This window comes from Triturus cristatus, chromosome 4_2, assembly GCF_964204655.1.
Source record: "Triturus cristatus chromosome 4_2, aTriCri1.1, whole genome shotgun sequence".
Lineage (NCBI taxonomy): Eukaryota > Metazoa > Chordata > Amphibia > Caudata > Salamandridae > Triturus > Triturus cristatus.
Genome location: NC_140586.1, coordinates 307261396 through 307287025, shown reverse-complemented (window position 1 = coordinate 307287025; position 25630 = coordinate 307261396). Strand labels below are relative to the sequence as shown.

The 25630-nt window shown below is 47.2% G+C and overlaps 1 protein-coding gene across 7 annotated transcripts in view; it reads right to left on the bottom strand.

The window, feature by feature from the left end:
• RALGPS2 (Ral GEF with PH domain and SH3 binding motif 2) overlaps positions 1 to 25630 on the bottom strand; it is a 983056-nt gene that overhangs the window by 194081 nt on the left and 763345 nt on the right. For all 7 annotated transcript variants that reach the window (XM_085601623.1, XM_085601627.1, XM_085601625.1 and 4 more), the window contains exons 12-13: positions 4229 to 4296; positions 3451 to 3586 (exon numbers count right to left, since the gene is read on the bottom strand). In XM_085601623.1, coding sequence (XP_085457749.1) covers positions 3451 to 3586; positions 4229 to 4296 — 204 coding nt within the window. The remainder of the gene's footprint in view (positions 1 to 3450; positions 3587 to 4228; positions 4297 to 25630) is intronic.

Below are 25630 nucleotides of genomic sequence, written 5' to 3'. Positions count from 1 at the left end.
GAGATGAGCTTACACAAAAAACTAAGGTGTTGGAGCAAATGCATCAGAGGACGGGCGCCTCTAGGGTATGGCGACAACTGAAAGCTATCCGACAGCAGCTGGCGGCTCTTGATCAGGATAGGGCGGAATACGCTGCCCTCCGTTTAAAGCATGCTTACTACACGGGAGGAGATAGGTGCGGATGCCTTCTTGCACACAAACTTCGGGAGGTCCGGAAGCGCCAGGGGGTTCGCGAGATCTGCAGAGGGGACGGTACGAGAGTCACTGAAGACAGGGACATAGCTGAAACGTTCCGTGCATATTATGCTGCCCTGTACGCTAGCTCTGGGTTGTCTGCCGATAATGGAGCGGCCCTCCTGGATTCAGTCAAGCTCTCCACTCTGACCAAGGTCCAGGCGGACCAGTTGGATAGAGACATACGCCCTGAGGAAGTGATTGCAGCTATTTCCCAGTTGAAACCGGCGAAAGCCCCAGGGCCGGACGGCTTTACCGCCATTTTCTATAAGAAGTTCTGCACTTTGCTGGCGCCCCTTCTCACCCGGCTCTTCAACTCCTTCTCGGCCGTGGGGGCGATCCCCCCAGACCTCCTGCGGGCCCACATAGCAGTCATCCCCAAACCAGGGAAAGATCGACTCGATGTGGGGCGTTCCGTCCCATCTCTCTGTTGAACGTCGATCTTAAGCTCTGCTCGGGAATCCTAGCCGGTCGATTGGCGCCTTATATGCCAAACCTAATCGACCCGGACCAGGCGGGATTCATCCCTGAACGTCAAGCCCCTGACCATACGAAACGTGTCCTACATTTGGTCGAGAAGGCCTCCCGTACGTCAGTAGAATACATGCTACTCGCGATCGACGCCGAAAAGGCGTTTGACCGTGTTCATTGGCCCTACCTGGAACAGGTGTTGCTACGGATGGGGCTAGGGGAGAAATTCCGCACCCATATTTTTAGTTGCTACAAATTCCCGTCGGCAATGGTTCGGGTGAACGGACACACGTCCGCTAGCTTCCCCATAAAGCGAGGCACAAGGCAGGGGTGTCTGTTGTCGCCGCTGCTTTTTGCAGCGTATATGGAACCCCTTGCCCAGAAGATCAGGCAAAATCCGGGAATTTCCTAAATCAAGTTCGGGGGGCATGTTCACACCATTAGCCTATACGCGGATGATGTGCTACTATCTTTATCAAACCCACGGGAGGCGTTGCCGGCGTGCATGGCAGACTTGGATGCCTTTGCACGGGTGGCGGGGTTCAAGGTTAAAGCGGACAAGTCAATGGCTCTTTGCCTTTCCTTGACTCCCTCCACCCGGGAATACTTGGAGAGTTCACTCCCTTTCCAGTGGGCGGAGGAATCGGTCCCCTATTTGGGGATCCAGTTGGCTCCTACACTCTCACATGTGGTGGCCCTCAACTACGCTGCTTTGCGCTGGAAGATCCGCAGAGAGTTGGGCAATGGAAATACTATCCTCTCTCGTGGCTAGGCAAGTTCGCAGCGGTTAAGATGACCATACTACCGCAGATCCTCTACCTCTTCCGCACCATACGTCTATACCCGCCAGCCGGTTGGATCCGGCAGACACAATCGGAGCTGGCCCAGTTAATTTGGAACGGGTGGAAGCCGCGCATGAAGAGGTCGTTGTCCACTCTCGCACCTGAAAACGGGGGGCTCGGGATCCCTGATCTACAACTCTATTTCCGGGCCGCACAACTACGCTATCTGGTGGAGTGGAGTCGCTGGGAGTCGGAAAAACACTGGCTGTTTCAAGACCAAGCGGTAGCAGCCCGTCCTTTACAGGAAATCCCTTTCCTGCGGAAACAGCACAGGCCCCCCAACCTCTACGCTTCCCACATCACCCGCGTTCCCCTGGAAATCTGGGATCGCACTAATGTCTCATGATCTCACCACCTTTCCCTCCCCGCTTACACCCCTGTTCGACAATCCAGATTTCACTCCCGGAATGGACTCGGTAGCCTTCCACAGGTGGAAACCGGCGGGCTGCCGTTTTCTTTATCATCTGTACGATGCGGAGGGGATGCGCTCGTTTCAGCAATTCAGGCAGGATTACGGGTTACCGGAGACGGAACGAATTCGCTATCTCCAGGTCCGACATTGGGCGCTGGATGGCCGGGTCCACCCGTTGGCAGACAGGCGGCTCTCCCCGTATGAGCGATGGTTAATAACGCGCTCATCAGATAAACAACTAATCTCTGACCTGTACAGAATGCTCCAAATGCGATTTGCGCACACATATAATGCGGGGAAGACGCGCTGTGAAAGGGAGCTCGGTAGGACTCTGACTCACGAGGAGTGGGAGGGAATATACTACAGTGCCAGACACTCAGCGTACCACATGGGACTCACGGACACTCTCACAAAGGTTGCGATCTATTGGTATTATACTCCAGAGCGCCTAAACGCGATTGACAAGAAGAGGGATGCGTGCTGTTGGAGGGGCTGTGGGCAGGTAGGTACCTTGACACATTTGCTTTGGGATTGTGAGGGTGTTCGGGCATACTGGACTCAGGTGCTCGATGAAGTGGACAAGCATTTAGACACCACGATACCGCGCTTCCCGGCGTATGTACTGCTGGGTCTCCCAAACCCTTTGACATACCCGCTTAAGTCGCGTAGGGGCAGACAAATGGCCATAGCGTTGGGTTCAGCGATGCAGAACATACTCACTCATTGGCGGTCCTCCACCACACCAACTTTTACAGGCTGGTTGTACCGATTGTGGCATGTCTTGGGAATGGAAAAACTCACACTAACACTAAATGGGGAGGGCTCCAAATATGGGGAGTTGTGGAGTCCTTTTTGACATTGTTGCCCACCGAATTTAGGGAAGTCACTTGTCCCAGTTACCTACGTCTGCTGCGACTACCCGAGGGACAAAGAGGGGTAGGGATGGGATGCGGCTTAGAATGAGGGGGACGGGGGACGGATGGACGTGGAATGCGGGGAGGGAGGGGGTTGGGGTAGGGGCGGGGGTTCTTAGATTTATTATTTGCTCCATGACACCTTATTAGGGATTACTATGGCGTCCACAAGCTGGTCGCAGCCTGACTTAGTCTATAGCGGGGAACTGCGAGATTCACCCACCACTTGGGGACCGAGCAAGGTATTGTTATTTTCCTTGGTTGGAGCCTTTTTGTGTATTTTTGAAATGCCAATAAAAGATTTAAACCATAAAACAATACTTTTTCCACCATCTGCAGAAAATTCACTTGCCCAAGTCTTTGCTCAGGTACAGCAAAACTAACAAACCGAGCTTAGCCCTTTTATGAACATAAAGATACTGATGCAATGTAAACAAGTACAGACTCAAACACAAATAGGCACAATTACTGACAGAATGTTTGCACGTTCTTACATAAACATGCATGTGCACACATACACAAGCAATTAATTATTCAATAATGGTGAAAGAGACTATGTTTGAGAAGAATTTCTGACTTGTATCCAAGGCTGTGGCACTTTCTGTGTCCATGGGGTATCAGGTTCCGAGGAGATGGAGGTGTTGGTGGTACCAAGACTCCTTCTACTGCAGCACTCTTGCGCCCACTCTGCGGAGAAGACGCCACTTCTGGACCTGAGAGAACAGCACAGAAAAATTACAGAGACATCTACATAAGCAGTCTTTATCAATTTTCTGCCTCACTTTATTTAACAAGTTTTCTGCTTTCCGCATGTGTCCTGGACGCACTTAAGCTAAATTATATATATTTAACTCTAGCTATTGTGATTGTCCAGCTGTAAGTAGTGTGCCTTTTGACTGACTACTTTCAATCATCATAAGTTATAATGTTACTGAAGACAAAATAAAAGATCAAAGTGAGAGAGAGAGGTGGTCCATTTGAAAGGGCTTCTCTAATGTAGCGTGAAGGGGAGACTTTCAGCAGTGCAAGCAGTGAGAAAGGAGGGGGCGGACAGTCAAAATGTTGGAGGAGGTTAGGGGACCTATTGTTGAAAACTAAAGGCCAAGCTGAATTACTTAAAGCAGCCTTCTCATCAGCCCAAAGCCAATCCTTCTTTTTCTAAACATGCCACATTAGCTGAACCACATTTTTCTTACACTAGTCTTAATATATTCTATCTCGAGTGACCTGTGACAGCTTGCACCAGTTGGTTTCACCAAGCAGAATTCAATAATCGGAAAGATAATTGCCTTTGTTCTGGCAATGGAAGGCCTGTGAACTTCAGGATTAGGAAAGAAAAAAGGCTTGGCATTTACCTACAAGGTCTTCTCTGGAGGCAGTTGATCGTGGGGTGCTGGTTCCGGGCTCAATTTTTAATGAAAGCCTAAATAGGGGAAGAAAACAGACATCAACTGGAAGACCCATCAATAATTTCAAATTTTGTAATTAATGCACATTCAGACTTATGCACTTCAGCAAAATAAAGCCCAAAATTATGAAGTAGCTCATTTATACCAACAGGTAGTAACATATTCTGAGCATTATCTGCTGCATCACATTTGATGTTTACAAGACATTCATTTATTAAGTAATTTTATAAAGTGCCTATTTTCTCCTTTTGGGTAGCTTAGAGCTTTTGCAGTCAAGATGAAAAGGTGACTAATAGCATCTGAAAATCGCTGCCCTTGGTTCTGTGTTGAACTCACTTAAAGGCACACCTAAATAATTCTGTTTCAATGGTTTCCTTGATTACAGGTAGCTGGGTTTGAATTTCAAATCAGAGCAATTAAAATCCCATTGCCCTAAATATTCTTTGGGTTCAAGGACAACAAGTTTTCATGTTTACATTGTCTGATGGATGAATAGCCACAACCACTTGAAGAACAACGCCCTTGGCTTTCAGTTTACAGTACACAACTGTAAAGGGCTGTTTCTCCACTAATAATCCTGGCCTCCTGATATACCTCCATAAAAGAATTGTTGTCCAGAGATTTTTAATTTCGATTTGTGTTTTTGGATCATTAGAGAAGTAATTCGCTTGGGTAGACATTGCTGATCCGGGCCGTAATTTCTGGAAAACATTTCTCAAAATGGAGGATGTGTTGCAATAATAATATTTTAGGAACAATGTGACCTATATACTTCATTTTGATGTACAAACATATGTTTTTGGGGTCAGGTAGACTTATAGAGACAAAAAATAACTCCTCAGAGCAACCCTTCCGTCATTTCCCAAAATGGCAGCTATAATCGAGGAAGAGATATTTAGAAATGAAACAATGTTTTTTAATCCTTTTATGTATGCACCAAACAATGTTTATGATCAGAGTATGAAAAAAAAAAATGTTTATCACTCCTGTTTTAGATACATTTTCATAGTTCACTTTATTTGCCTCTGCAATCGCTTGTGATACATTTGCAGAATGTTGAACAGAATGTTGAACATTTGAGAAGAGCATATCGACAGGGACACATTTTTGGAGCACAGGTTTTTCAAGTACATGTAAGTTCTGTGGGTAGAGGCTTTAGAAATGTTGTATGTTTTAGTACCCCATCAATATCTTCCCAACCAAATTCACACGGATCTTTCTCTACATATGCATGATCCAATACATTTACACATCTTCTGATCAAGTAGAACACTCTATTAATGTATCCACAGACAGAATAGGACGTCGGTGGAAGGTTACTTTGCAGAACTGATCTCTTGATCTCACTGTACTGAAGATCGTAAAATCTGACAGTCCGAACTCTATTTCCACACATGCACAAGGCATTTTTTGACTTCTTTAAAGTCACATTCTTCTTCTGTCCCGGCAAATCCTTTCAGAAACGTCACAGGTTCAGCAGTTAAAGCTCCAAGCTTTATTCCACTTTTGTTCATAGTGTCATCACCCATAAGAATATGTGCCTTGATAATAACACTGGGCATCTCCAAGTCAAGTTTGTTTTAAAGAATATAAAGTGGATTTAAGTGTCTTTTCTAGCCTGTTCAATAACATAACCATAACTCTGACAATCCTCGACTTATGAACATTGCAACAAATCTAACTAGCACAATAACAACACCGGTCACATTTGACAGTAAAAATACTCGATTGGAACCATTTCGAACAGCTCACTCAACATGTGGCATAACATGAAGGTCAGCTTCCTTCAATTTGCTATGTTCTTGAACAATGTGGCTTGTACCTTGAATCTCGCTGCAGGCACCAACTCCTCATTGACAATCATTCCACTTGCAATCATTGGAAATTTAATGTTCACTGAAGCATCAGCAATGTTTTGGTGAGTTAACATCTCCAAGTTCATCTTGTTCTATGTTGATGACCAGAATTTATCAAGTTGCACAGGTATAGGTGTCGAATTTTTAATGCAAGCATTGTCAATTGTTGACATTTGTCTGATTCTCTCACATCTTTGACAGATAGTTCAAGATAACTGTCAAAGACAATGTACAGTTCTTTCAAGGTGCACACTGACTTTGATATCTGTAGAACAGATATCTGTGAAACCGTCTCAACGACCTTCCCGAAGTTTTGCATAGATGAATTCTTGACCATTTGCAATTGTGACTTATAGTCCACAACAACAGCAGTTGGACACCTTTCAGAATTTAAATTCTTCAGGGGAAAGGTTTTTTCAAGCTCTTTTATCAGTTTGTTCTTCAATGGTTTGGTTGCAGCATCTCCATCAAATAATGCGTTTGATGGAAGAAAAACATGCGACAGAATGTCCTTAATAAATTCACCCCTTTCTTTTACTACATACATCTATGTGCTTGCGAAAGTTGTTTTTGTAACCTGTATTGTAGTGGCTGGTTGAATGAAACTTACTGTGGCAAATAAAGCATGGAAGGTTAGCTTTAGCGATAATGTCAAATAGCTTTTTCTCCTTCAAAATAAATCGCTCATGCTTCAGTTCTGTGTACAGTTTTGATCCATGTTACAGGACATCTTGTAGACGTGTCTTTATATCGTTATCCACATATTGTTTGGTCACGAAGTTGTGTAGTCGCACAGGCTCAGCCATTTCAAAGGGGTTTACTTGCTGCTGCATGAAAAGAAGGCTGTCAACATGTTTATTAAATAACCCAGTATTTGTAAAGCGCAAACTAGTCACCCCTAAGGGTCTCAAGGTGCTCGGGGCCGTCGGGCAGATTAAGTGAGCCATTGCCCAGAGTCGCATGATCCTGAACTGATCTGCCTCCGGCGCCGGGGATCGAACCATGAGCCCCAGGCTCTGAAGTCGGCCGCCCTGGCCGCTGCGCCACACCTCTCACCTCTTAGTAAAACATTCCCCTCTCTTTCCAACAAATTCGTGGTGAGGAACACTTTCACAATAGCCCATTATTTTGAATTTGTCATCTCTCTGAAAACATTGCAAATAGAAAGGACTTCACTAACTTAACTAGCTGCCACTGAGCAACATTCACTTTTACGAGCCTAACCAACAATTCCCTTGGCGCTTGACTGTGATCTCTGGATCGGCTATTCCAGTTTCATATCTGGAGCCATAGTATTGAAACTTCCCTCTGTCTTTCACCACGAAATGTCTTTGGATTAATTTTCTGTAGAGGTATGGTTTTTCCATCTTCAGCTTCTTCACTCTTTCCAAATATCAGGACACATATCTCAAGTAGTTTACTGTGTTTCGCAAATTCGATTGCATAATCAGTGACTCCACAGTCTTCACGTGCAGCTCCCAATCACCTTCTAGATCAGCATGGTCCACGTTTTTCATTAGCGCTATTATGTGTAAAACATTTCCCCAGCACTTGCAAAGTTCAGATTTTTCTTCATGTCCGATAAACTCTACGAACTTGGTTTTCTGATTTAGAACGGAGTGTATTGAACATTGCCTGGCTTTGTAGTATGTCTGTTGAATAAAGCGCACCCTGTGACTTGTTCACTTCTGAGAAGATATGCAAAACCAAATTTGTCATTCTTGTTCCAGAAAGTATTCCAACGAACAAGTTATTTACCTTCTGTAACGCTTTTTCTGGTGGATATAGTATCCGCCTGTGGATTCCTCACATTTTGAACAACCCTCATGTGAAGAATTCCATGGAAAGCTTTCTCCTCAGCTCTCCCACGTTGATGAGGACGTCACCATGGAATGGCGCCGCACGCGACTCCGCGTGATGTCATTGAAGCCATAAGACCTCAGTGTGCAGACGTCAATCCAACCCATTTTTTCCATGCCTTCGAGGCGAAACAGGTGAACTAACAACCTTCTCACAGGTATACACAATATACAAAACACAACCAAATATGGAAATTCTTCATCATAGATATTTCCTAATTGCTATTAACTTCATGAACAAAGCAATAAATTGCATTAAATATAAATGTATTAATTTTCGGTATAAGCAGACAGGCAACGGGGAGGCGGGTAGGACAGTGAGGAATCCACAGGCAGATACTGTATCCACCAGAAAAGCGGTTACTAAAAGGAAGTAACTTGTTCTTCTGATAGATACATCTGCCAGTGGAATCCTCACATTTTGAATTATATCCCCAAGCGGTCCTGTTCTCGGAGGAGGGTGCCTGCCTGCCTATACCAAAACATCCTGCAACACAGAACGAGCAAAATGGCCATTCCTCCTCACCTCCGAATCCAAGCAATAGTGTTTTGCAAAAGTGTGGAGGGAGGCCCAAGTTGCAGCTTTGCAGATGTCAACCACAGGGACACCTCTAGCCAAAGCCAAAGACGATTTAGCTCTGGTCGAATGTGCACAAATACCTTCAGGATGCTCCTTCTTGGCCAAGGCATAGCAGATCTTGATGCACAGTATTATCTACTAAGACACAGTTCTTTTGTGGGCAGCCTTGACCCTCACCTTGCCCACATATCATATGAAGAGTTGATCATCAAGCCTGAAGTCCTTGGTTCTGTCCTAGTAGAAGCTCACCGCACTTATTGGGGTCAAGGTTATAAAGTCTCTCCTCCTCCTTGTAAGGGTGAGGGGTAGGGTAGAAAGTAGATAAAGTGATGGATTGTCCCAAGTGGAATGGAGTGACCACCTTAGGTAGGAAAGCAGCTCTGGTCCTATGAACCATCTTATCTGCATGGAAAGATGTAAAAGGAGGCTTGGAACCAAGAGCCTGCAATTCACTCACCCTCCTGTTCATGTGATTGCCACTAAAAAATATCGTTTTAAATACTAGAAACCTTAAGGGACAACTATGCAACAGTACAAAGGGTGAACCCATCAAAAATGTGAGAGGGGTTCGAAGTGAAGTGTGCAATGAGAGGCAATGGAGATCTCTGTAGCATACCCTTTGCGGCCAATCTGGGGTGATCAATATGACTTGGCCCGATCTTGGCAAATCTTCCTTAGAACTTGAGGAATCCAGGGCATGGGGGAAACGCGTACAGAAGCTGGGAGCCCCAATCCAACTGAAACGCGTCCCCCAATGCACCCAGCGTCGGAAATTGGAAACTGCAGAATGACAGGCAGTGCACGTTCTCTTGAGTGACAAACCGGTCCAACTGAAGAAACCCCCACATCCTGAAAATGTGAAGTAGCACCCCCGGATGGAGACGCCACTCGTGAACGGCCGAATACTGCTGAGACTGTCCGCTCGCACATTCAGTACTCTGGCTAGATGATGTGCGATTATGCAAATCTGATGGTCCTGAGCCCAGGACCAGAGTCGCAGAGCCCCTCTGCAGAGATGCAACCCTACTCCTCCCTGTTTGCTGATGTACCACATTGCGGTGGTGTGTGTTAAGAGCTGAACCGACTGACTGCGAAGGTAAGAAAGGAAGGCCTTGAGAACCAAATGTATCACCTGCAATTCTAAAAGATTGATGTGAAACCACCTTTCCTCTAGAGACCAAAGACCTTTGAACTCCAGATCCCCTAGATGAACATCCCACCCTAAAGTGGAGGCATCCGTTATTAGTGCGGCCACCGGAGAAGGAGAGTGAAACGGCTTCCCTTGAGACAGGTTGCCTGGAACACTACACCATTGCAGATCAACTGCAATCTCTCTGGAGATTTTGACCACCTCCACGAGATCTCCGTTGTGTTGAAACCACTGCCTGCAGAGGCACCACTGGAGGTCCCTCATAAACCAGTGTGCATGGCTGACCAACAGAATGCAGGAAGCAAACAGACAGAGCAGGCGAAAGACCTTCAGGACTGGAACGGACAGCTCCATTCTGAATCATAGCCTGGATGTCTTGAATCCTCTGTGGAGGCGGGAAGGAACGACTTACAAAAGTGTCTAGTACTGCCCCTATAAGCAGATTGCGCTGAGAGGGCACCAGGTGAGATTTGGGTACATTTATCGAAAAACCCAAGCTGAACAACAGCTGTGTTGTTACCTGCAAATGATGCAGCACTATCTCTGGCGACATCACATTGAGCTGACAATCGTCCAGATAGGGAAACACAGGAAACCCGGACCTTCTGAGATGTGCTGGCTGCCACCACCGCCATCACCTTTGTGAAGACCCGAGGTGCGGAAGTAAGGCTGAACAGAAGGACCGCAAACTGGTAATATTGAGACCCCACTGTAAAACGTAGATATTTCCAATTCGGCTTCAGAATGGGAATGTGAAAATACGCGTACTGTAAACGGATCAAAACCATCCAGTCTTTCTTCTCCAGCACGAGAATAACCTGCGCCAGGGTCAACATTTGGAGCTTCTCCTGTTTGATTCAAAATCCTGAGGTCCAGAGTCGGTCGTAAATGACCATCCTTTTTGGGAATCAGGAAGTACCGGGGGTAGCACCCCTGACCTATTTCCTGCTCTGGAACTATCTCAATTGCACCCTTTTGAAGCAATGACAGTAATTCCTGCTTGAGAAGCAGAAGATGCTCTGTCCAGCAAAGGTCCTGACGGGGAGGAAAAGGAGTGGGACACTCCAGGAAGAGTGGGGCATACCCATTTTCTAAGATGTTTAAAACCCAGAGGTCTGTAGTGACAGACCTCCAATGAGGTAGAAAATAGGCCACCAGTCCTCCCACAGGACAAGCATGCTTTAAGATGGCAGACCTAGAGCTGCTTCTCTGCCACAAGGACTGGAGAGGAGAAGACTTCTTGCCGGGCAGAACCCCGTTGACGAATTCTGTCACCTTTCCTTGAGGATCTGTACGAAGGATTTGTCTGCTACTGCTGCGAATGTTGTTTGCCCCGAAAGGACAAGTTCTTCCCAAAGACCCGAAACCTGAAGAACTGTCTATAGTCCCTGGGCTGGGTCTGAAGCCCTAAGGACGTTGCTGTTGCCTTGCTATCTTTTAAGCGTTACAGCGCAGAATCCGCCCTATTTCCAAACAAGCGGGCCCCTTCAAAACATAAGTCCACTAACGTAGCCTGAACATCGGGCAAAAAGTCAGAACCCCGTAACCTGACATGCCGTCTCAGAGCCATCGAAGAACCCATTGCTCTGGCCACAGAGTCCGCCATGTTCAGCCCGGATTGGGTTACTTGACTGGCAGCAGCCTGAGCATCCGAGAGCAGCTCAGAAAAATGCCCCAGGACCTCCGTAGGCAATTTTGGAACAACCTCCTTAGCTGTATCTATGAGGGTGTGAATGTAACATCTCAAGAGACATGCAGCATTTGTAGATTTCAAGGTCATACTCTCGGACGAAAAAACCTTCTTGCCCGACTGCTCCATTCGCTCCGATTCTCTATCGGCAGACGAGGATGGAAAAGACTTTGCTGACAACTTAGAAGAACAAGAAGCTTGGACCACTAGGCTTTCCGGTGAAGGATGGGAGGACAGAAAAGCTGGATCTCCAGGAGCCACCTTGTACCTTCTAGCCACTATCCTGGAAATCGCAGGGGAAGACATTGGCTTCTGCCACACATCTAAAATAGGCTCTGTTAAAGCCTCATTGAAAGGCAGCAATGGTTCTGATGCTGAAGTTGACTAATTAGAACATTTGTGAGAATATTTGATTACAGTTGAGCTCTAGGAAGCAGTAACTCTAAAAGGTCCGCAGCCTTTCGAATAACAGCTTGATATGAAATCACCTCAGGTGGTGGTAAGCCCTTAGGTGACACCAACTTCCACTCACAGGAGGTATCTAGACCACTTGCCTCTAGTAATCACTCAAACTCAGGGTCAAGGTCTACAGTTTCTTCTTTTTCAGCCCCTTCACGCTCCTCTTCATATTCCACTTCCTCCAACAGCCTTTGAGCCTCTCTCAGAGATCTCATTTTTGGTATCTGCAGCACCAGATGTGGCGCCAGTGACTTCAGAACCGGCGTCTGAGGATCCAAAGAAACAGGGTTCGAAATCGGTTGATTCGGTGCCGGTTCGGATCCAGACAGTGCCAGAGAAGAACCATCCGAACGCTAAGTAACCTGTAATAATGTGTACAGATTTAGATTGCGTATATAGGTTTCCCGATTCATGCCCTTATATAGGTACAATTCACATTGCCCTTATTTGGACATAAAAATCCAGCCCTTATTTAGACATTGTCCGTACAAACGAAATACAGGCATGGCCACCTACATCTGTCCATCCACGTCTCAACGAATTCCTGGAAAACCAGACCCTTAAGCCTTTAGGAATTTCCCTCAGCTTGAATATTGATTTCTCCAAGAACTCATTAAGTATGCATGAACATCTATTACTTAGGGGTTCATTCAAGACGTTCCTCTGCCCGACTTTTACGTCAATACTGGCATTCCTAAACACCTTCAAGGTATAAATATACCAGCACTTGCCCTGGCAAATTGCGGTTCCTGGAGGATTCGATCCAACCCAGACTACGCGGTTCGCCACGGCAAGTTCGGAAGGAGATCGTGTTCCAGCCTGATGCACTGACCTGAAGCGGACATCCTCCTCGCAGAGAATCCAGCTCCAGTGCTCTCTGATTTCCCTTGCGGGGGGTTAGACTATCAAGTCCAGAAAAGAGATTCCAACCTCTCGCATTCTAAGGTATGGAGCTGACTAGAACTTAGAGAAACATTTGGCAACTCTTGACTAAACTAAAATATAGCTAGCTATACTTTAGAAATGGCACCTACTTCAAACCTCGTACTGCACTTAGGTTAGGTACACTGGGGTAGAACAATTTAGAAGCATCAGATGAGTATCACATTTTAGCTTATGTTATTTATGTATGTATTTTAATTAATATATGTCATAGCTACAAACCATGCTATTGCAGTATTATTTTATCTTTCTGCTAACCTCGTACATATTGTACTTCGCAGTCTGTCTTACGATTGTAGCAATTCCTATCTCTTGCTTGAGAAATAAGACTGTTCAATAAACCCTTTTATTGAAACGCCAGTCTCTATTTCCGTGCAACTCTGTAGAAATGAAGCATGCATGATTGACTGAGTGAAACTGTTATCTATTGTTTCCACAATTGAGACTGTTCCGATTCTAAAAGGAAACAAAGTTTTCATGTTTATGCGGTTGTCAGAGACTAATCCTTTCTTGTATATTAGAGAAGTTTCTAGTGACCTCTGAGTTAGCTGGCACACACAAGTAATTAAGTTTAATATACTCGATAGAGAGATACTGACCTTAGTCCTATGTCAAATCTATAGTGTATGTTATTCCAATGCGCAGCGCCAATCAGGGATATAGGAACTACACTACATGGAGCCCAACGGTTTGGTAAGGCACTAATTTAACGCTAGATACTGGAGTAACTCAGTCGTGCTTTTCTCAGAGACCCTTACTCATAATACTCCATAAGATGTCTGGAGTGGGTAGGGATACTATCCGCCATAGCTGAGTAGGACAAAAATCCTATGTATTAGCGGTTTGGTTTTGTTCAACGTTGAAGGATACAGTGTTCCAAAATATTGTGCACCTTATCTTTGTTCCCTTGAAACTTGCTCTGAAACTTTCATTAAACAATGACCGAAAACGGCACAACACCGATACTGGTAGAGCTGCGGCCGACCAAGTCACAGCAGCTTTTAAATCGTACAGGTTTTCAAGAAACCGACGAGGATGCTATAATCATCCCACCAAATTTAAGGAGAGCCATCACTCTAAAACTTATAAAACATGCCCTAACACCAAGCGGTGGTAGAGCAGTTTCTGTGATAGAGGCACATGAATCTCACCGGTATTCTATTCATGGATAGTATTCCCAGAATCAAATCCAGTAACACAAGTGTTTCACTTCTACAAAGAAGATGAACCACCTGAGGAATATATTCCTTTTGAGGATATCGAAATTCCACTCACATACCAGGAGCATGAGCTCTGGTTTAAAGGCGCCCTAAAACATTACAATCACATTACCAGGCTCGGTCCACTAGGTAGACCAGGAGCAACATGGCCGATTTTATCCAGTTACACTCCTCATCCTGAAAATTGAAGAAATGTCAGATGTGGAACTACTAGTTCAACTCAAGGAGCTAATCAAAATTTGGGGGCGTGGCTTGCCGAGCTGCGGAATGGCCGCTTTCTGAGCGAGCTCCGCCGGCCGGACCAAAATCCTAAACGTGATCCTGCACTTTCGGGCGTGCTGTGGCCGCCGAGACCTGGGGCGCTAAAAGTGCAATCGCCGCGACACCTGTTGATGAAACTCTGGAGGCCGGGGGGGATTTGATGGCGGAGTTGCAGTAACACACAGCCCGCGGCGGTGAGGAGTCTGCTGAGGCCGTGCCCTGAGGCGGCGTCGCGAAAATCGAGGCCGGGGCGCCAGGCATGACGGAAGGCCCGCCTCCTGTAAGTGGTGGATCGCTGGAGTCCTGGGCGATAGCTGTGGCGGCGGCCGGGAGGCAGCTGAAGCCGTGGATACCGGACCGGGCTGAGCGATCTTGTGAAGAGGGGTCTGCGGCAGTGGATCGGCACTGGGAGATGTGAGCCTTCCCGGCGGAGCTAGAGGTGCCTGGCCTAACGCGGGAGGTAACCCGGCGTAGACGAAGGCTGGTGCGAGATTGCCCTGAGATCCTGGGGAACCCCGGAGGGAGTCTGCGGACGGAGGCTTGCCGGTGAGGGGGCCTACGAGCTATTGGGCCGCCGCGGGATAGAGCGACAGCTGCGGAGAGCCAGCCGGAGGGAGCGCATCCTGCTGGACGGCGCGGGCGGACCGGAGAGGTGCTGCGGGGAGGAGGTCATCCACTGTCAGACGGTGAGCACATCCTGAAGCACGGATGGCGAGGTGAGGAGGCGAGCTGCGACCCCAGGCCGCAATGAGTACCGTGCGACGGGGGCGGCGTGGGAGCTCGCTAGAGCGCAACGAGAGAGGTGCCTGCTGACAGCTGAGCTTGCGGAGTGCCCATCGGGAGGTGACGCGGGGCGCTCAGAAGCAAATAGAGGCTGGCGACCTGCGGCCTAGCGGCACGCTTGTGGAGCTATTGATATGAACCCGGGGTGAGGCCGGCGCTTAGTCCCCATTGCTGTGCCCGCTGGCCCTGACTAGCGCCCCCCAGGTTGCGCCTGTGGAGAAAGTGAGGCCCAGATAACTCTCTGTGTGGACCGTACCCTGTCTGGTGTCTTATACAGCGGCTGCCATGGGAAAGCACGACGCTAAACAGTCGAAGATCACCTTCGACAGCAAACGGCCGACGCGGCAGGTGACCCCTGATACGGAGGTGCAGGCGGACGGAAAGCTGGGGCCGGGAGTGGAAGATCGAGGGGAGGATCTACGTACCTTAATGTTGGAAATGAGATCCAGCCTTCGTAACATCGACACCAAGCTCGACACACTCACTGCGCAGCTCGAGTCAGTAAAGGCGCAGGTTACCACTCACGAAACGCGCCTGGACTCTTTGGATGGCCGCGCTGACGAATTCCATGAATTTCAGGTGGAGACGAAGGAGCAGCTCCTACACATGGACAGGCTACTGAGCGTCATAAGGGCGAAGAATGACGATTTGGAGGCTCGCTCGCGACGAAGCAACCTGCGCGTCACGGGGCTCCCGGAGACGACCGCCATCTCCAAAATGGAAACATATGTCACCGCTATGCTGCACGAACTGTTTGACCCGCACCTGTCCGCGGTGTTTGTGGTGGAGAGGGCACATAGGTCGCTGGGCCAGAGACCGCCGGTTGGGGCGCCCCCGAGGCCCATTATTGCTAAGCTGCTCAACTACCAGGACAGAGACACTATACTGAGATTGGCGAGAGAAAAGGGTAAGATCACGCACCAGGGGAATGTGCGGTCCTTTTATCCGGACTTTACGCCAGCGGTGCAGGCGGCACGCAGGGAGTTCGCGCCAGCCAAGAGACTTCTCCTTCAGGCGCAGATCCCGTATTCGCTGTTATACCCGGCGAAGCTAAAAGTTTCCTTAGACGGCACCACGCACTTCTTCACGGAGGCGAAGGCGGCGTTGAAGTTTGCCAAACATGTTGGTGGGAGGAAGCAGAAGCGACCGGAGGCAGGAGAGGAGATAGAGGATGTCCACCTGAGTGACAATGACTGATTGGGTATCGTATTGATGGGATATCTTTGTCATGCCCCTGCAGATTGCTAACAATGGTGCCGTTGCTTTAGGACACGCGACTCTTGGCCCTGTGGGCCCTTGCTGAGCTGTCACTCACTCCTAATTCTTTCTGTGTGTTAGATTCCTTTATCTTTTCTAAGCCTACAGGATCTCGAGCGGGCCGGGCCGCCTGCAGACTTTCTGGCCACCCTGTATAATCGGGGTAGGACGCTGGCTTAGTCTTGCCCCCATGGGAAGGTTCCCAACAATGTTGCGGGTGGTTGCTTCTAGGGTGGGTGATACACGACCTGATTGGGGGGTTGGAGTGGGAGGGGGGTGGACGGTGGGTTGTTTTTGGTTAGTTCTTAGTTCCAGCCTACATGTACATTGCTCTGAGGTTGCCACTGTGCCTCAAGAAATGCGGAATGTTATGGGTGTATTGGTTTACCACAACTATGGCCCCTAGGTCACCTGATATCTTGAACTGTGTAACGTGGAACGTGCGGGGTCTGAATGATTGCAGGAAAGCCAGGCTAGTGCATGCTTACTTAGTCCGACACGGTGTGGACATCTGCCTCCTCCAGGAGACCCATCTGGGGTCCTCCTCCTCTCCCCGACTGCGCCATGCCCGATGGGGCCGATATATTCTGCTACCTATTCCACATACGCTAGAGGGGTGGCAGTTTTAATTAAGAAAGGGTTGGACTGGCGGGAGGATTTGACACACTGACCCGGAGGGTCGATATGTTTTAATCAGGGGACTCTTATGTGGCGTTTGGGTAACGATTGTAGCTGTCTACGGCCCGAACGTGGACTCTCCGGGGTTTTTTCAGGAGGTCTGGGCGAGGGTGCGGGGGGCGGGATGCACCACTGTTCTCTGGGGAGGGGATTTTAATGCTGTACTTGATGACACACTGGACAGACATGGTGCCGCCCGCTGCCTTCACCCTGCGGCGGGCGCCACGCTGGGGGCGATTGTGGAGGAGGAGGGCTTGGTTGATGTGTGGAGGGCCAGACATGGGGAGTTGAGGGAGGGAACATGCATTACTGACCACCGCTGCGCCTGGTCGATGCTCGATTATTGGCTGCTGCCTAAGGATGCGGCCCTGTGGACGGTAGAGGTTGAGCATATGTCGCGTTCACTCTCGGACCACGCGCCCTGTCTGTTGAGATTGTCGCTGCCCGATCTGCCCCCGAGAGGTTTCTCCTGGCGCCTGCCGCGGCATGCGCTACTAGACAAGGTATTTCAGAAGGAGATACGTGAGGACATTGTCAACTACTTTGAGCTGAACACGGGCTCGGTGGACACTGAGGCATCCCTGTGGGAGGCCTTTAAAGTGGTGATTCGTGGGCAGTGTATTGCGCGTCAGGCGGGTGTGCTGAGGGCTATTAGGAATACGCTCGCTTCGTTGGAGACAGACATTAAAAGTCTGGAGAGTCGCTTCTATGCCGAGAGCACTCCAGACGTACTGGGCCTCCTTAAAACTAAGCTGCTGGAATATGATGCGGAGGCGCAGCGGGAGGTTAAGTTTCTGTGTAAAAATGCGGTGGCCAGGAGATACGGGGAGGGAGATAGGCCGGGGCGTACTCTAGCGACTATGATACGGCCGACTAGGTCGGCGACGTTTGTTCACGAGCTGCGCTCGAAAACAGGAGAAACGATACGAGGAAGAGAGGACATATTGAATGCCTTCTCGGACTTCTACTCTGACTTGTACACTGCCACGCAGAGGGACTGCCCGGAAGGGTTGGACACCTTTCTAGAGTCCATAGCTCTAGTCTGGTTCAATAATCGCCATAGGGAGTATATGGATCTCCCGATAACGGCTGAGGATGTGGCTCAGGTGATCAAAGGGTTACCCCTGGATAAGGCCCCTGGCCCTGATGGGCTGACGACGGCCTTTTACAAGACTTATGCGGAGGAACTGGCTCCCCGGCTGTTGGCGGTGTATGAGGAAGCCTTGCAGGTGGGAAGGCTTCCCAGCACGATGCGTGAGGCGTCCATTATCACCCTGTTAAAGCCGGACAAACCACAAGACGAACTAGACTCGTACAGACCTCTCTCCTTAATAAATGTAGATGCGAAAATACTGGCCAAACTCCTTGCCGATCGCATACAACCGATGCTGCCCTTGATAGCTTTACCGGACCAATCTGGATTTATCCCGGGGAGGTCCACGTCCCACAACCTTCGAACGATCTTTTCCATACTGCACTACTTGCATCCGGATGAGCACGCTGCGGTGGTATTCTTGGATGCCACCAAAGCTTTCGATACTCTGGAATGGCCATATTTATTTGCCATTCTGACTCGTATAGGCTTTAGCCAGCTCTTAATAAATAAAATCCGCCTATTGTATACGATGCCTTGTGCCAGAGTTAAGGTGAATGGTATGACATCGAACCCGTTTCCGATCTCGCGGGGTACGCGCCAGGGTTGCCCATTGTCCCCGCTCCTTTTTGCCATTGCGATGGAGCTGCTAGCGGCACGAGTTAGGCAACATCATACGGCGCGTGGCATCGGGCTTAGCGCGCGCAGTCTGTTGATATCACTGTATGCAGACAACGTCACGCTTTATCTTACTAAGCCTGAGGAGAACCTGGACGTGGTACTGCGAGAATTTATCCGCTTTGAAGGGTTGGCCGGTATTGCGATAAACTGGTCCAAGTCAGTGGTCTTCCCGTTAACGGAGAATACCCCGAGGCGGCCGTCGGAGTACCCCTTGCGGTGGGAGATGGATGCGGTCAAATATCTGGGCATCTGGGTGAGCCGTGTGCCTCAAGACCTTTGGACTCTTAATTTTGGAAGGGCGGTTGCGTGGCTGGAGGAGAAGGTAAAGACATGGGGGAGGCTGCCCTTATCGCTGACAGGACGGATAGCCCTGGTCAAGATGGTGGTTCTGCCCAAATTTTTATATCTATTTGCGAACATTCCGATCCCTCTGACGTCGCAATTTTTCGCCACACTGCGGTCACACCTGATTGAGTTGGTGTGGGCTGGGGGCCAGGCGCGCGTTTCCTGGGACATACTGACGCTGCCACTCACGCAAGTCGGGCGGGGGGCGCCTGATATGCGGTTATATGCGTTGTGCGCCCAGGCCCAATATTTGCGTTTTTGGGTCCATCCGACGCCCTTTCAGCCACATGTGGCTGTAGAACAGGACACTGTTGCGCCGGTCCCGCTCAGAGTAGCCATCTGTGTGAGGGCGCGCCGCCCCCGGGGAGATGTGGACACGGCGGAGATGCTGCGCTGGGTATGGGCGGAACTTGGGCGCAGGGCGGGTATGCCTCTACTTTATGCCCCGTCCTTGGCCCTGGAGCGCAACCCGCTGTTGCCTTGTGCCGTTGACGGTGCTAGCCTCCATTTGATGCGGCGGATGCATTTGCATACGTTTGCGGATCTTTTTCCGGGCGATGTCTTCATGCAGCCGCCGGTGGCGGCGGAGGGAAAGGCGGTGTCTTTTTCTGAATTATTTTTTTATCACCAGCTACGAGAGACGTGTCGTGCGTTGAGTGGAGATTTTCCGGCGCGTGTACAACCTGAACCACTGCGGTCCCTTACAAAGGGATGGGAACTATGAATATATCATGGTCGCAGTGGATTCGTGCTCTAGGTTCCTATGGATGTGGCCTCAGTGCTCGGCTGACGCTCAAACTGTTATAAAAGATTTGCGAGTCTTTAAGGCACATACGCAATAGGCACACTACATTCTGACCAGGGTCATGCGTTTAGCTCTAGGGCTTACAAAGAAGCCATGGCCAGTCTGGGCGTAGCATTGCAGTATTCTTCTCCATTCCATCCTGAAGGAAATTCTGTTGTGGAAAGAAAAAACCGGGACATAAAGCAGTCTATAACAGCTAGGGTATTCGGTTCGGGTGATGGGTGGGTCATACATTTATATGGGGTCCAGTGTGCAATAAACAACTTGCCAAGAAGTTCTCTAGGGGGTGTCACTCCATAGGAGGTCCTCTTTGGAACTAGAATGTTATTTCCGGACTTGGATATGAAAGGCACAGAGGTGGAAAACAAACAATTTGATATCAAAGATCGTTTGGCTGTTTTACAGGACTTAAATAAACAAAGAACGCAACAAAGCAACGTGGTCCAGAAGCAAACCACCACTGAGAAAATTCCGGCCGTCCCAGCAAGGCCTGTCTGGATCCCAAAGCTTGGGGATCTAGTCAGAGAAAAGATCGCGGATAAGAGGGAATTTGGGCCTTCATACAGACAACCAGTACCTGTCCTAGCAATCCACGAATCAAGAACGGTACTTTTGACGCCCCTTGCTGGTAAAAAGGAGAAAAGATTTGTGTCCATCGACTTGATCAAACCACACTATGTGGCCAATACTGAACAGTAGACCAAGTGGACTCCGCCAATGTAGCTACAATCCAAGAGGTTCAAACTGAGAGACTCATCACCTTTGAAGATTCAACAGTAAGAAATAGAGGACTAAGCAACAATGATATGGACCTTGTACCTCTTGAGACCCAAATAACAGTTCGTCCAGATACAGCTGTTTACAACAAAGTAACAAGTGATCAACTGGTTCCAGCAATTTCATTAAATACAGATGCAATTCCAACCATTGACAGAACTGCTTCTGGCTATTTCATGAACTTTGATACGTTTTCTGAGGATCCCAGCGAGCCTGAAACGACGCCAGTACAAAGAACTTTCAAAGAACAAGCAACAGACTTTTTTCATCTCCTGAAAAAAAGAAAACTTATCTGGTTTCACCATGGATTGAACTATGGATTGTTTTAGGAATATTCATCTTTCCACTATGGTTAGCTCTGGTATTAACTCTGGGTATGCTGATTAATGGAAGATATATTCACATGGACACAGCAAGTAAAAGAGTGAACTTACTTCTCAAGCCACACAAATCATCCCATCGTGAAGCAAGAGACTTGTCAGTAGTGAACATCACAGCGATTCCTATACCTAATGGTATAGTTTAAGACAAAACCGAATATGCCATTTTGGGCCTGTCAGAGCTTTTGAAGATTCCACATTTATTTAAAATTTCATTAAGTGACTTTATTACCTCCAGTACCTTTTCTGATGATTGGGACTTCGAGACTGTTAATAATATGATGTCTGATCTAGAGAAGTCAACTGCATTCACTAATAATGAATATTTACAAGGTTCATCAGACTATGAACAACTGTATTGTTATAACCACTATGGCCATCATTTCTTGCATAAATCTGCAACACCTAGAAATGTATTTATGTATAACCAATGGGAACATTGTCCTACGCCACCAAAGGGTATCTCGAAAACATTTGCAATGAAATTTCCATATTTTTCAGGGTTTAATATCTCGAATGCAGAGACACTTTACTTTAAGAATGTCAACAAGACAGGAATGAAAAATATGTTAACGAATACCAAACAGATTTATTCTACAGCCTTTATTGCCCAACTGTCTAGACAGGGTTACGACTTTTGGAAAGACAACATTGAGACGAAAACTGTCTGGGGTACTAAAGATTGGCAAGTACAGGGAATAGAAGCCCTGTTTAGAGCCTGTATCATCCCTGAGCAAATTATGTTTTTGAACAACACTGTCCAACAAACATCATGCCTTGGAATAGCCAAGATAAAAGACATGAACACTCCGTCTATACCTGCACCTACAAGTGAAAGCACTACACGGGGGAGGTCGATGTACATACTATTTTGAGTCATAACAGATCAGATCCTGAATGGGAAAAATGGTTGCTCTGGCCCTTAGACACAAACAACTGTCAAGATAGATTCCTGAACAAAACACAAGGTTTTACCTTTCATTGGCCAGACCCACGTTATGTCCAAAGACAGCATCCGGGTGTAGTAACAACTTACAGTGTAGGGAAACTTTGCCTTGATTGGCTACAGAAAGCTACACTAGAGGATGTAAAACAACACTTAACTTTACTTCAAGAAGGCGCAGACCTTAGGGAATTCTTGCTAGGACCAAGAAAACTGTCAAAAACGTTTCATATATGCCGGTATCTACGCTGCTTATAATGAAGCATGGAAGGTCACCCAAGTAGAGACTGCAGAACAAATATGAGAAATTGATCGTATTCATTTAGAGAAATCTCTCTGTAGTAGACAATGGGTAAACGACTATCGTCCAGGATATATTCTTTGGACAGCATTGTATCCTCTGACAGACATCATGGAACAAGACTTGGTCATGTTGCAACATGGTCAATCACAGGTACTTCTATCATGCTATTAGGCTGGACGCTTCCAAACCTGCGTTCTGGCTATGTGCCTTGGCGTTTAATCAATACTACGTCACTGTTTGCAGAATTCAATCTCACTGATGGACAGATCAAACTGGCACAAAGGGGAGCAGACTATACAGTACTGAGCATTGAAAAACTGGAGAAACTACCATTCACAGTGGCAGAAAAACAAGCGACTGAGTGGATCATACATGGTAAAATTACTCTGCCTGTTACGACTTTCCATTTTCAGTATTGCCTAAAAAATATACCAGCAGGCAAATATGAAAGGTTGGGTAAAGAATAGATCAAGACATCCTGGGATTTACCTTACACACACAGATGTTGGAGTGGGGGGTCATGAAGTGTTTCTTAGCGGTGAAAACTGTGAACACGCACTAAGCGGTTCTCTCCTTTGTCAGGGTATTAACTTACACAGGCCTGTGACGGTTCCACTACAAACTTATCCTGCCACCTGCACGGTTCACCGGCAGCAGTGATTAATCCAATCTTTGGTCAACTTTCAAATCGGAGTTACATTATGTTGAATGATCACAGCTGCTGTGGCGTGCTGCCAGGTATCCCATATCTAGTAACAGTTACATCCAGGGTCACTTGCTGTATGCAGGTCTTGTTTCCACAAATAGACAGTCAGGGAGTCGCCTTTATGGCCTTCACTGAATAGCTCTTCTTTACGAGTTGATACTCCAAGCAGAATGAAAGCCATTCCTTTACAAAAAACTGTGCCTTTGACCTCTGCCAAAGAAATCTATGATCGCTCTCCAAGTCACAAGGACTTCTGCAGAAATACATACCCTTTTGTATACAAACTGCCCTGTGCATTTCTCAGAAATGTAAGGTTGTATCTTAAACATGTCTGATACAAGCGGTATTGTACATGTATTTAAGAACGTGTGTGCAGGACTGTTAGCACCTTTTCAAGCAGTCCTCGGAATGTTTCCAAACTTCTTGCACTCTGTTTTGCGGACTGCCACTCCTTTTAGCACTCGTTGCAGGGATACTATTTTTGCTCCTATTGCTACGATATGGCAAGCCAAATCACCAGCGACACCCAGTTCACCATGAAAAGAACTCTATTGGAGATGAAGTGTCGTGAGCACATCGTCCAAAGTCTGGGTTTACCTCGTCTGCGAGAATTAAACACCACTTGGTTTCTGTCATTCAGACCAATTTGGCAAGATTGCATCTTACCTGTTCTACGCTGCCTGCTATGCGGTGAATGCGTGCTGGACATTTGTCTGACACTCCCATCAGTCATGCCTACGGATATCGATACTCTGCTGGACCCAATAACGGCCCATGCTATGTGTTGTCCCCAGCAGCTAACAATCCTGATGGCGGCATTCATTGAGATCTCACAGACGCAGCATGCTACCGCTGAGGCACGAGAGGAAACACCAGGCGCGCAGGTAACATCCAATCCGGACATTGCTGATGCTTCCCATGCTGAAGGCGATAGTTCGCATCTATGTGCTGTTGATCTTCTACACGAGGTATTCCAACTCTCACCAACAACGGTAGAAGACTTGTTCTCTACAGGATTAGAAAATGTTATGTTTTCTCCATCCCCACACTCTGACTTTTGATTCAAGCACACAGTGTTCCGGAGAGACACTGAATTTGGCCTTGATTCTTTTTCAAACGCGATACTGACTTTGGAACTTTTTCTATGATTATATATTTTTTTTCTCTTTTCCCGTCCCGAAATTGTATTTTTAATTTTTTGGCACAGTGATCAGCATATAGTAGAACTATTCATAGAGAACAGAATTCTTTGATAACACTTCCAGGGACAGTATGCCACCTTGTCATGAATAACAATTTGACTTGTGTAACCTGATATGAAATGGTTTCGGCCCCTTTTTCTTCTGTATTTACGAACCATTTCATCACATGTATATATTTTGGTTCTTTCATTTAGCATTCCAATGTGATCCTATGCTTAGAATGGAACATTGCCTTTAATATGTACAACACTTTATGCATAGCAATGGTTTTGTAATGTATTTTTAGGACATATGTTTTTAGCTTATTTTAGCAATCCCATGCGATACTCTGTTTTAAGATATGTTTAGAACGTTTAGGATTTAGTAACGTCGTTCATACAAAACTGGAGTGGGTGTTGTGTGCAGATTTAGATTCCGTATATAGGTTTCCCGTTTTTTTGCCCTTATATAGGTACAATTCACATTGCCCTTATTTGTACATAAAAATCTGGCCCTTATGTAGACATTGTCCGTACAAACCAAATACAGGCATGGCCACCTACACCCGTCCATCCACATCACAACGAATTCTTGGCAAACCAGACCCTTAAGCCTTTAGGAATTTCCCTCAGCTTGAATATTTATTTCTCCAAGGACTCATTAAGTATGCATGAACATCTATTCCTTAGGGGTTCATTCATGACATTTCTCTGCCCGACTTTTACGTCAATACTGGCATTCCTGGACACCTTCAAGGTATAAATATACCAGCACTTGCCCTGGCAAATTGCGGTTCCCGGAGGATTCGATCCAACCCGGACTACGTGGTTCGCCACGGCAAGTTCGGAAGGAGACAGAGTTCCAGTCTGATGCACTGACCTGACACTGCCATCCTCCTCGCAGAGAATCCAGCTCCAGTGCTCTCTGACTTACCTTGCGGGGGGTTAGACTATCGAGTCCAGAAAAGAGATTCCAACCTCTCTCATTCTAAGGTATGGAGCTGACTAGAACTTAGAGAAACTTTTGGCAACTCTTGGCTAAACTAAGATATAGCTAGCTACACTTTAGAAATGGCACCTACTTCAAACCTCGTACTGCACTTAGGTTAGGTACACTGGGGTAGAACAATTTAGAAGCATCAGATGAGTATCACATTTTAGCTTATGTTATTTATGTATGTATTTTGATTAATATATGTCATAGCTACCAACCATGCTATTGCAGTATTATTTTATCTTACTGCAAACCTCGTATATATTGTACTTCGCAATTCATATCTCTTGCATGAGAAATAAGACTGTTCAATAAACCCTTTTATTGAAACGCCCGTCTCTATTTCTGTGCAACTCTGTAGAAACAAAGCATGCACGATTGACTGAGTGAAACTGTTATCTATTG